Genomic DNA, 12,153 nt, shown 5'->3' on the forward strand with positions numbered 1-12,153 from the left:
ACACAGGCTGAACTAGATGGACATTGTCTTCATTCAGCCTTACATACTATGTAACCCTGTTGTACCACCTCTAGCTTGGATACAAAGATGTGATACGGGGGGCATAGAGGCTCTAGGACCTTGATGCGATTGCCCCCCAGACTATCACACTAGTTGATTTCAACACATATGAAAATATAAATAAATATATGCAAGGCGGCTCAGTTGATGACACTTTCTTCACTGTTTTATCCATAATTACAGATGAAAATTGGACAGGTAAAAAAAAACAAAAAAAAAAAAAAAACACACAACAACCTGAACAATTAGTCTGCAGGAGGGAAAAAAAAAAAACCAAAAAAAAACCAAAAAACAATCTGACTACACCAATGCAAATCAATAATGTTGGATAAAACGCACCTCGGCGTCATCCCCTTTTGGTCGCAATTACAATGTCAACAGGCTAATCACCCGGTTTAATCTCTATGTGGCATACAAACCTGCTGCCTGTACAGCTACGCTCCAGCCTATGCATGAACTAGGAGGCTCAGGATGAACAGTGCATGGACTGATGGGAAGAGGACTGGGATATTTTGCTCTCATCAGCAAGTCACGCTGCATCTCCACAGATCGTCTACGGTTTATATAGATAACAGCAGCAGACTTACCCGTCTTCTTATTCTTATCCACATAGCAATACTTGATCTCATAGGACTTCAATAAATCGTGGATATCCTGGAAAAAAGCAAAACAAAAGCATGATGAAAGCAGCTGAAAATAAGACTCCATCTGTGAAGAAGAACAGATGCCGCTGCCGGAACATATGGAAACCGGGCGTATTTACTTCAGACGCAGAGTTCTGTATTTATACATACAGCGGGCGTAGGTGACTTCACAGCAGAAAATATCTCCTACGGCGGAGCAGAACATCGCGTGCCGCCAACAACATCCAGGTCCTACAGGACACCGCAGATTGGGTATATAGCCCTGGAAGGCCACCTGCATCTGCCGGTACATGACCCACAGTGCTTCCAGCTTAAAGGGGTTAGCTATAAAGTTATTCCCCCTTTACAGGATAGCAGATATCATAGTTATATGATCAGTGGGACCCCAAAAGGTTGCCACTCCACTCATTTTAATGAGAGTGCTGGGAACTGCCAAGTACATACGCTTGACAATCTGAGTATGTACTTGGCAGCTCCAATGGTTCAATCACAGCCATTCATCAAGTGCTGGCTGTGATTGGCTAAGCATCAGCCAATCAGAGCCAGTGCTTCCAGGAGGCGGGGAATTTTCAATTCCCAGCCAGATGATGAAACGAAACAGTGCCAGGACCTGGGGAGAAGCAGCTGCGGCGGCGGCCAGCGCTTGTAAGGTGATGTATGTGTATTTTTTCCTGCAGCCAGGGTTTAAATTATAGCTTTGCATTGCACCGCACTAAAACTGCGTTTTCATGCGATGCAACACAGAGGAAGGCTCCGTAGGAAAACGTGGGCTATAAAACCGCACGAGTCGCGGGCATATCGCCGGACCTGCGAGGTTTGTGTGTCGGGTTGTCGCATGCTACAAAATATTGCATGTGTTAAGTAACCCATAGGAAAGCATGGGCTTCACATACATGCGATTTGTAGCATTGCTACAAAATCGTGCGACTTTGTCGCCCGTGTGAACGAGGCCCAATACCCACAAGGTTGACTTGGTCTTATCGGGTTAGCTTTTCGCACTGACCAATACTTCTATGGGGTCGGGGACTATCATCTTTGGGGAGGAGTGCCAGATCTGTCACTTAAGTTGCTTCCATAGGAAGGCAGGCGCAGATCGGACCGGCTTCAAAAGACAAAAGCAGGAATTTTGCTGTCCAAATCCATCATCCGCTAGCTTAGGAGGAGGGAATACAGGAAGATGGACTGTAATATTCATTGTACTTCTCCGTTATCATCTCATTGTCTAATCCCAATCAAGGGATTTACTTAATGAACTAAAATGCAGTTCTGCAAACTCCGCCAGAGACTGAGAACCATAACAGATGCGTGGGACAATATAAAAGGTGAACAACCTACAGCTGAAATGTGCGCCATTGTCTTATCCACCCGCAGGAATGAAGAGAGTTTAGAACACCTGCAAGTTTGAGGTGTCTCACTTTTATTTGCATTACAGTTTTCTCTGTTATTTTTATTCTGTCCTCTTTATTCTTATTTTGTAAGTACGGCATTTTTTGTATTAAAGTCCAAATGCAGTAGAATCAGATCCTGTGGCGGCCGGCGTTTTCTAGTTATTTTTTTTATTTAGTATATTTATGCTAAAATAAAGTATGGGAAGGGGTTCCTTTATTTGTTTCAGACGTTTTGATATATAGTATGTAGGGTTTTGGATTACAGGGCGCATACGGCGACGGTTTTTGTTGGCGTCGGCTTTGAGTTATTTTCTTTCTTATGTATGTATTGTTGTTTTATTCTGTTATTTTGTTTTACTGGTGTATGGAATCATGTTTTTTCCATTTATGTCCCCCATGACATCATATAAGACCTCTGGGGGACATTCATTTTTTTTTATTTGACACTTTCTCACTGTAACTGGGGCATCCATAGGAGCCCCAGTTACAGAGGAAAACAACCCTTGGAGGTACATTAGTCACTGGCACAGCTGCCCAGGGTCTAGTTTGACCCTCCATCTCTACTGTAGCAGGGAACCTCGGTGGTCACATGACCCTCAGCTCCCGTAGTGAAAGCTACAGTTCTGCTTTCACTTTCTAGCACACAGAGCTCATTGAGCTGATAACCCATTCCTGCTTCTAATTGATTGCAGAGACAGGAGGCTTAAAGCACTGCCGTAATTTTACTATCGGCGGCAGAGGCGTAACTTGAAAATCCGGGGCCCCAATGCAAAATCTGTAACAGGGCCCTTAACTATAATGCTTTATTCATACTACTGGGCTCCCTATATGGAGAAGAGAGGCGTTATGGGCCCCCTAAGGCTCCTGGGCCCGGGTGCAACCGCATCCCCTGCATCCACTATAGTTAAGCCCATGATCGGCGGTGCTCTAAGCCCAGGAGCAGGCGTCGTATATTTACCGTGCCTGGTCCTTAATGAGTTAAGCCGAGGGACGGGCAAGCGAATTATTAATCATTGTGCAGTCACTGGCGGTGCTTATACCGGACGATCATCATTCAGTTTAGCATGATCCAGCTACTAAATAAACGTTAACCAACCATTCTGTGTAAAAGGGCCCTTAAAAATCCCATGAGGCTAACCCAATTACAACATTCAGGGATTAGCGGAAACCAGCAGAAAGTGTTCAATTTTCTAACAGCGCCTCCACAGGAAAAATGCAGTATTGCACTGCGCCCACTGAAATTAATGGTTTGTCCGTGTAATCGAGACGTCTTCGGCTCTCCGGAGCGAGCGACACTTTCTATAGGGGGCTCACTATTCTACATGATGGCGGTTCTGAACAGAGATACTCCTCTATTAACTCGGAATTCTCCATTAGGATATCAAACAAACCACCCGTATAATCATTTGTGGAAAAGTTCTGTAATGTCATCGAGTTGTCATGGCAACAAGTGGCTAAGAGTTGTAGTTCAGGAAAAGCTGCATGGGTACATATCACAAATGGTTAATATAAGAAAGTTGGATCAAGCTTGAGTCCTGCAAGAAGATGCACTTTTCTCATTACTGCACCCGACGCTCTTATTTCCCTTGAATGAGCCGTCAGACATAACATAAATATGCAGCGAACCCGAAGAGAACCAAATCCAGCGAAGCTGATAGATCACGGCGGAGACATAAAGCAGTCCTGAGCCGCAGACTATCGCGGCTGCAGCCTGTGGGATCCGGGTTGTCAGGGAAATCTTACTCATCGCATTAAGCTTTTTTTGAGTTTGTTCTCCTGTATGCAAACCCGGCTTGTCCAACCATGACCGCCATGCAAATCGCGACACAGGATCTTCTACACAACACCTGGGGAATGGCGACGCTTCTCCAAGTAACATTACATCAATGAGAGGAGTTGGTGCAGAGCAACAACCGCACAACCAGCTGCTGCAGCAGGAGGTAAATGGTTAACAAATACTAGCAGTATGGATAGACCCCCATCATCCTCCGAGGAGATACTTCAAGGACAAGAACCGAACTAAAGAGTTAGGAAGACAGCGGTGCAGATATATACAACTCCAGACATATCCAAGGGGCTGCTGACCAACACTAGGCCTATAGAATATAACTAACTACTATCATACTGCCCCCCCCCCCATGTACAAGAATACAACCGCTACCATATTGCCCCCCTATGTACAAGACTGCAACTATCATACTGCCCCCTGTGTACATGACTATAACCACTACCATACTGTCTCCCTATGTACAAGACTGCAACTATCATACTGCCCCCTGTGTACATGACTATAACCACTACCATACTGTCTCCCTATGTACAAGACTGCAACTATCATACTGCCCCCTGTGTACATGACTATAACCACTACCATACTGTCTCCCTATGTACAAGACTGCAACTACTATCATACTGCCCCCTATGTACAAGAATATAACTACTTTTACATAGGGAGGCAGCATGATAGTAGTTCTATTCTTGTGGATAGGGGGCAGTGTTATAGTAGTTATATTCTTGTACACAGGAGGCCGTATTATAGTAGTTATATTCTTGTACATAGGAGGCAGTATTATAGTAGTTATATTCTTGTACATAGGGGGCAGTATTATAGTAGTTATATTCTTGTACATAGGGAGCAGTATTATAGTAGTTATATTCTTGTACATAGGGAGCAGTATTATAGTAGTTATATTCTTGTACATAGGGGGCAGTATTATAGTAGTTATATTCTTGTACATAGGGGGCAGTATTATAGTAGTTATATTCTTGTACATAGGGGGCAGTATTATAGTAGTTATATTCTTGTACATAGGGGGAAGTGTTATAGTAGTTATATTCTTGTACATAGAGGGCAGTATTAGTTATATTCTTGTACATAGGGGGCAGTATTATAGTAGTTATATTCTTGTACATAGGGGGCAGTATTATAGTAGTTATATTCTTGTACATAGGGAGCAGTATTATAGTAGTTATATTCTTTTACATAGGGGGCAGTATTATAGTAGTGAATAGTTGTTACAGAAACAGTAGCATTTGTGAAGGCTAACGGAGATCCATTGGCTGTCCCACACAGGGGTTGATTTGCAGCAGAATGTCTGCAGCCATTTGGATTTTGAAGCCGGTTTTATTGCGTATTTCTGTGCAGAATTCTCCCTCTCGTTGAGGAAACATGAATCTCCTAAACTGCGCACCATATATCAATTTCCGCATGCGTTTTGTATAGATTATTTCCGCAACTTGGACGAAATTTTCAAAAATCACATCCACTTTGCTGCCACTGTAAAGGTAGGAGAGTCCGCATGGAAATTCCTCCCCGTCTGGACCCCCCCTAACTGAAGATCTGCAGTTTGCACGCAGCCCGTTTCTATTTTGCTACCTGTTTATACTTTACGAAAAACTTCAAAAACTATTATGCAGGTACAATTCAAAATGCAGGAGGAGGAGAGCAACGGAGCATCCGTGAAAGAGCCTTCTAAAAAGGGGAGGGAAAGAACTTGAACTGTAAAACTCATTTGCAGGCCGCTCGGCTTGTCCCTGTGAGCATGAAGATGCCCGCCGGCTGGTTGCTCATCTCCCGACCAGCACCACCAGTATGGGAATGATCAAATGTATTGATGATCGGTCGTCTGCCGATGTAAACATGTGGAATGAGCGCTGCCCGACATGCGATTGCCGGTCGCACGGGCAGAGCATTAGTATATGGAACTTTACCACTGACACAACTTGCACAGGGCTGAACAGCTATAGGAGGGGATGTCCGTATGGGAGAGCCGGACCTTTAATAAACAGCACAGAACAAGATCAGGGCCGCCCTTCGTAATAAAAGTCCTTATATTCAGGATTAGTGGCTGAATGCGGATTACAGGGAATAAATATTAGGATTCTCTCTGCCGCCTCCCTCCATTCCTGACCGGTTACCAGTGGTGCCGACCATAAAATGTCAGCAGGAGCTCAGCTGCACACGGTGGCGCCACTTCTGGTGTATAGAGGAGGCAGGAAAGGTTTGCCATCTATATTTTTCTAGTGAAGTTCTGTTAATTAATTTGTCATCTGATAATCCAAGTCTAGCACAGAGCTAGAAATAACGGGGATCCCGAAGCAGAAATCAGAGCAGGGAGGGGGACTAATGCTGTGTTACAGCATGAAGAGGCGGAGTTATCAGGAACTGGCTGGTGATATCAGAGTGAAACGTTGTAGTGCTCTGATGATGTCACAGCATGAAGAGGCAGGGTTATCTGGAACTGGGTAGTGATGTCACAGCATGACCAGGCAGGGTTATTTGGAATTGGCTGGTGAGGTCAGAGTGAAGGGGTGGAGTTATCTAATGATGTCACAGGATGAAGAGGCAGGGATATCTGTAATTGGGTGATGATGTCACAACATAAAGAGGGAGAGTTATCTGATGACGTCACAGAGTGAAGAAGCAAAGTTATCTGGAATTGGGCGGCGATGTCACAAAGTGAAGAGGCAGAGTAAATGGTGATGTAACAGAATAAGGAGGAAGTGTTATCCAGAATGGGGCAAGGTGAAGAGGGGGAGTGATCTAGAATTGAGTGGTGATGTAGAAGCGTGAGGCGTAGTTATCAGATGCTTTCACAGTGTGAAGAGGCGAAGTTATAAAGAATTGAGTGGTGATGTCACAGCGTAAAGAGCCGACATTATCACAGCGTAACACGAGATCACAGTGTGAAGACGCAAGGTTATCTGAAACTGGGCATTGAGGTCACATAGTGAAGAGGCAGAGCAAGAGGTGATGTCAGAGTAAAGAGGAAGCGTTATCTGGAATTGGCTGTTGACGTCTTCAAGTGAAGAGCCTGGATGATCTAGAATTGGCTGGCGATGTCAGTGTGAGGCGGAGTTAGATGATGTCACAGTATGAAAAGGCAGTTATCTGTAATTCTCAGGTGATGTCATGAAGTGAAAAAGCAGATGCTGGGGGCTTGTAATGTCACGGAGTGTAGTTCTCGTGACTGCGCTGGTGATGTCACACAGGAAAACAGTATAATCTATAGAAGATTGGCTATATCACTGACAAACTCAAATTCTAGACACCTTTAAAGGGGTTGTCTCCATGAGCTATTAGGGTATATCCACGCTATAAGCCTAAGAGTTGTCCCTATGTTATACAAGGAGTCAGGGGTGTAGCTAAAGGCTCATGGGACTGGGTGCAAAACTTTATCTTGGGGGCCCCACAGCTTCTCTTAACCCCTTAACGCAGAGGCTCCTGGGCCCCCAACTATAATGCTTCACTGGGTTCCCTATATGGAGAAGAGAGGCCTTAAGGGCCCCATAAGGCTCCTTGGCCCAGGTGCAACTGCATCGCCTAAAGTTACGCCATTGCAGGTGGTCATTCATCTGAACGGTCACCATGTAATACTACATTCCCCTTGCAGAGACTGTGGCAGGTGAAGCAACTGACTGATGTGACTTCCTCCGGCAAAATCAGCTGTTAAGCGGGTTAGGAGTGGCTACTTTTTAACAGGGGTTGTCCCTGATGACATCATCACCTATACCATGCCCCTCCTGCAGGAAAGAGAATCGGTGGTCCGGGGAGGTCCTTCTACAGACCACCACCTCCGGGATACAAACAGGACATAATGCGACATAAATCCATAAGTTCACAAAGCCGTAACAATGCGTTGGTGGGACAATTACATCAATGACATTTTTCTTGGGCGATTGTGTCCCTTTAAGAAAACAGAATAGCCCTTTGGCAACGTTCCCACGAGCAGGAAAGCCAACGTCATCACTTTGGGGATATTAGAGGCTCAGGGTATATTGAAAGTCCGAGCAAATAAAACTAAGCAAACAGAGCTGGAGGCGCGTCTGCTTTCCACTGCAGTTGTCTGATCTACCCCCTACACTTGGCAATGACCGGGGAGGGTGCAGACATGGCGCCATATGTCCCGGGGTGGAGGGGATACTACAGAGACCCCACCATGTGGAAGGAACAGAGAGGGGGGGCTGCATCATTTACATCTGGGGGCAAAATAACCTGTCGAAATATTAAAACACAAGACAAAAAACTTGTTTTAAAGGGGCATGAAAAATGGATCGCCCCTTTAAATGAACCCTAAGGGTGTACAGAAGCAGACCTGGCAGCTACTACTATGTGGATGAACCCGCTACAAACCGTGGGCCTTAAAGACATGCGTAGTCTGTGGGGCCCGGGGGTTCATCCACATGAGATGTTGTGCAGCCTGAAAGCACCCGTTGGAATCCCCGGGCCCCACAGACATGCGATGTGTAGCCATGATTTTGTAGCCCGCGTGAAATGGGCTTAAAGCGGGCGTCACGCGGGGCGTATTCACTGCAGGTTGTACACGGTGGGCCTTCTTGCTTTTATTGTGCAGTGAATACGTACGCGGCACAACTCAAAAGATGTGCAGACGCACCAAAAATGCATTTTGCACGCAATGAAACAGGGGCGCTTTCAAGGACCAAAACTACGTAGCCCGTGTGCAGGAGGCCCTAGTCTGACTCCGCCTGCTGCAGGGCCGTGACGCCTCTGCAGGAATCCCCCAGCCTGTAAAAGAAGCCACAAACTGATAAATCTCATCCAGTTTTTCAAAAATTGGCAAGAGCGGCAGGAACTTTTTGAGCAAATGTGGCCTCGTGTCACCGGGCCCGCAGCGGAAACTGACCCTGGCCGCGGCAGAGGACAGTGCTTACCTGTCGGAGACCTCACTGCGGATGTGCGTGGAAGCCCCGGTTGGCGCACATGTGCAGCAGAGCTTTTTTTTTCCCCCCAAAATGCGTCCCATCTTTTAGGCTGGGTTCACACGGGGTGGACTTGACGCGGAAATTCCGTGCGGAATTTCGCCGCGGCAAATCCGCATGCGTCCGCTAATCACAGGATTAGTCGGCCATGTGGACGAGATTTCTCAGAAATCTTGTCCACACGGGACGGCATATCCGCTGCGGCGCGCGGATCTGCCGACCGCAGCATGTCCATTTTTTTTTAAGCAGCAGTTCTCCCGGCGGGAATTCTCACGGTTTTTCGCTGCTGCCAAACCGCGAGATTTCCGCCGAGAATCCGTCCCGTGAGAACCCAGCCTTATGAAGATGCTGCGGATTTGGCTGCTGCAGAGGATCCACAGCATTTTTGCTGCGTGTGAACACATCCTAAGAGAACATCTGTCTGTTGCCCAAATCAGCCAATCACAGCGCAGCTTTCAGATCTTATACTACTGAGGTGAAGTGAGAGCTGCGCTGTGATTGGTTGCTAGGGGAAACAGACAGATGTTCTTTTAGACAGCTGTAATAACAGTGTTCCTAATAGGCAGCGTCCTGTGGTCGGGGGGTCCCTGTTGCACCCCAGCAGTCCTCAGGAGATGCAGTTACCCTTTAGTCATGAAGGATGAGGGGTCTTCTAGTAGTCAAGGGGGTCCTATGTGTCAGTAAGGCGCACTAGTGCTGTCACATTCTAGTACCGCTGCCTGGTGATGTCTAGGTCTTACTGCTCTCTTGTGGTCCGCGGGGGTACTGACGCTCCCCTGTAGACATTCCCCACAAACTCTCAGGGAAGGGGGTCTCGTTAATACAGGACCCCCTGACGAACAGAGCTTGAGGACTGAGGTGGGTTTACTCTATAGTTATAAAGCGAGGGTCTCTCCTCTCCATAGCCGTCCGGCACCAGTCATGTCAGACTGCGTTTATGGGGGGTCCTGTTGCTCCTTAGTAGTCGGGGGGACCTCTCTATAGTTGTCAGATGCTGGTAATGTGACTCTACTTAGGGGGTCCTGCTGCTCTTTAGTGGCAGTAGTTGGGGGGGGGGGGGGGGGGACTGCTGTCTCGTAAGTAGTTAGTCGGCTGGGGGCGACCGCTGTATCACGCTATAGTACTGGGGGGTCTTGTTACTCTGCAGCAGTCGGGGAGGACCATACCTATAGTTGGTTATATCAGTCTGTACTTTTGGGGGTCCTTGTTTCACAATCAGGTGCTGCTCCTGTCGTGCTGGGGGTCCTGCCACCCTCTCAGCTAGGGGGCTCCCTCCTCTCCTTACCTAGGTGGTCCTACTGGTCTCTCAGGTGGGGGTCTCTCAAATCATCTGGGGGGGGTCACTCCTTTCACCTCAGGTGGGGGGGGGGGGGGGCTCCCTGCTGCCCTCTTAGGTTGGGGTTCCTCCTCTTCTCACCTGGGGGTGCCTGCTGGCCTCTCAGGTTGAAGGGGGGATCCCTCCTCTCCCCTCACCTGGGGGGGTCCCTCCTCCCCCCACCTAGAGGTCCCTGCTGCCCTCTCAGGTTGGGGGTCCCTCCTCACCTCCCCTGGTGGTCCCTGCTGCCATCTCAGGTGGTGGTGGTGGGGGGGTCTCTCTTTTCCTCACCTGGGGGTTCCTCTCAGGTTGGGGGGTCCCACCTCTCCTTACCTGGTGGTCCCTGCTGCCCTCTCAGGTAGGGGGGGGGGGTCTCTCCCAGGTGGGGAGGGGGGAGTCTCTCCTTTTAGATTGGGGGGGTCCCTCCTTTCCTCTCACCTCACCTCGGGGGTCCCACCTCCCCTCAGGTTGGGGGTCCCTGGTCTCCCCTCACCTGGCTGCTGCAGTCGTGCGGGAGGTTCCGGATGAGGATCTTCCGCCGGTTGCTCAGCTCCCGTATGGTGGCGTCCAGCCTCCTCCGGATCTCCTCGGGCTCCAGCTGCGGCCCGCCGCCGTCTTCCCCTGCATCATCCTCCGGGGCCGCTGCCTCCTCCCCCCACTCCGCAGAGTTCAGGGGAAGCCCGGGGTCCTGCGCCGCCATTTTGCTGCGGCTGCTCGGTCGCTGTGCCTGGATATGAGGGCGGGAGGAGCCGGGGAAGTGTCCGCCCACCCCGGGGCCTCCCTGCTGTCACCGGGCAGCAGCAGGAGAGAGGCTGGCATAGAGGGTGCAGAGCCGGGCAGTTACACCAACCGCCGCATGTACGTCAGTGTATGGAGGTGTGCAGCGCGGGCATGGAGACACTTGTGGCACCAACTACTTGTTGGCATCGGGCGACAGACAGGAGAGCCGCGACACCACACTGTTATGGGGGCTGGCGAACAGACAACCTGTCTCTGTTGCCCGTAGCAACCAATCACAGCGCAGCTTTCATTTCTTCTACTGCTGAGGTAAAATGAAAGCTGCGCAATGATTGGTTGCTAGGGGCAACACAAATTGTCCTTTGGCCTGCTTCCATTAGATTGTGTTGCTCGGCTTATTTTTGTGGCTCCCTTTGTATATTCCAGGACCGCTAGTCGCACTCGTTCACATTTGCATTGGAGCCTCCGGCGCAGATTTTAAAATCTGCGACAAAATATCAAAATGCGCCGCACAATTTCCCTAGGGAAATGCCGGCGGGCATAACGGAAACTGCCGGACTCCATTTTATTCAATGGGGCCAATTTCACGCTGTTCAGTCTTACAGCCGCATTCAGCCGCTGAGGTCGTGCGATTTCTTTCAAGGTCCCATTGAAAAAATGGCCATCTGTTCAGAGGGAGCGCCAAAATATGGAACATACTGCGACCAGGGGCCACGGTAGTAAGAAGTAACAAGGCCCTTTTTAGTAGCCCCAGTAGTAGCGCCCCCTATAGGTGCGAGACGCATAAATCGCGCACAAATATGGCCTCCATTCTTTTGCATGGGATCATACACAGGAGCGATGTTTTCTCGCACGGCACCGCGGCATGTTCTATCTTGTGCGTGCCCTCATGTGGCAGTGCCCAACTCCGCGAACCTTCACCGCGGCGGAGGTTCCCTGCCTCCATAAAGTGATGCGAGGCTGTATGCACATGAAAACGCCTCGTATCCCTGGGAATTCACATGGATGGCGAGCGCGATATGGGGGCAGGATTTACAGCCGCACATCGCGCTCGCCTGCATAAAGTAAGCCTTATGCGTCAGCATTTGCAAGAAAAAAAAAAGGAGTTGCTATCCAAAGTTTTTACAAATGTGGGTTATAAGAAGTCATGTAGAGCCGGCCAAGAACTGTGTAGTCAAAGTTGTGCCAATTTCAGTCCATGTTCCCTCTATTTACTGGGGTCTTCCATGCAGCACCCGCTGTTAGTACCGGCATACACAGTGTCGCAGCTCCAACCCCTGTGTAGTGG

General features: G+C 48.7%; 1 protein-coding gene across 2 annotated transcripts in view; it reads right to left on the reverse strand.

Annotated features, from left to right (window-relative positions):
• The window catches only part of RAVER2 (ribonucleoprotein, PTB binding 2), a 37,401-nt gene extending 26,518 nt beyond the window's left edge, over positions 1–10,883 (reverse strand). For both annotated transcript variants that reach the window (XM_066597686.1, XM_066597685.1), the window contains exons 1-2: positions 10,621–10,883; positions 648–714 (exon numbers count right to left, since the gene is read on the reverse strand). In XM_066597686.1, coding sequence (XP_066453783.1) covers positions 648–714; positions 10,621–10,827 — 274 coding nt within the window. In that variant the 5' untranslated portion in view covers positions 10,828–10,883. The remainder of the gene's footprint in view (positions 1–647; positions 715–10,620) is intronic.
• Positions 10,884–12,153: the final 1,270 nt, after the last annotated feature.

Source organism: Eleutherodactylus coqui, chromosome 3 (genome assembly GCF_035609145.1).
Source record: "Eleutherodactylus coqui strain aEleCoq1 chromosome 3, aEleCoq1.hap1, whole genome shotgun sequence".
Classification (NCBI taxonomy): Eukaryota; Metazoa; Chordata; class Amphibia; order Anura; family Eleutherodactylidae; genus Eleutherodactylus; species Eleutherodactylus coqui.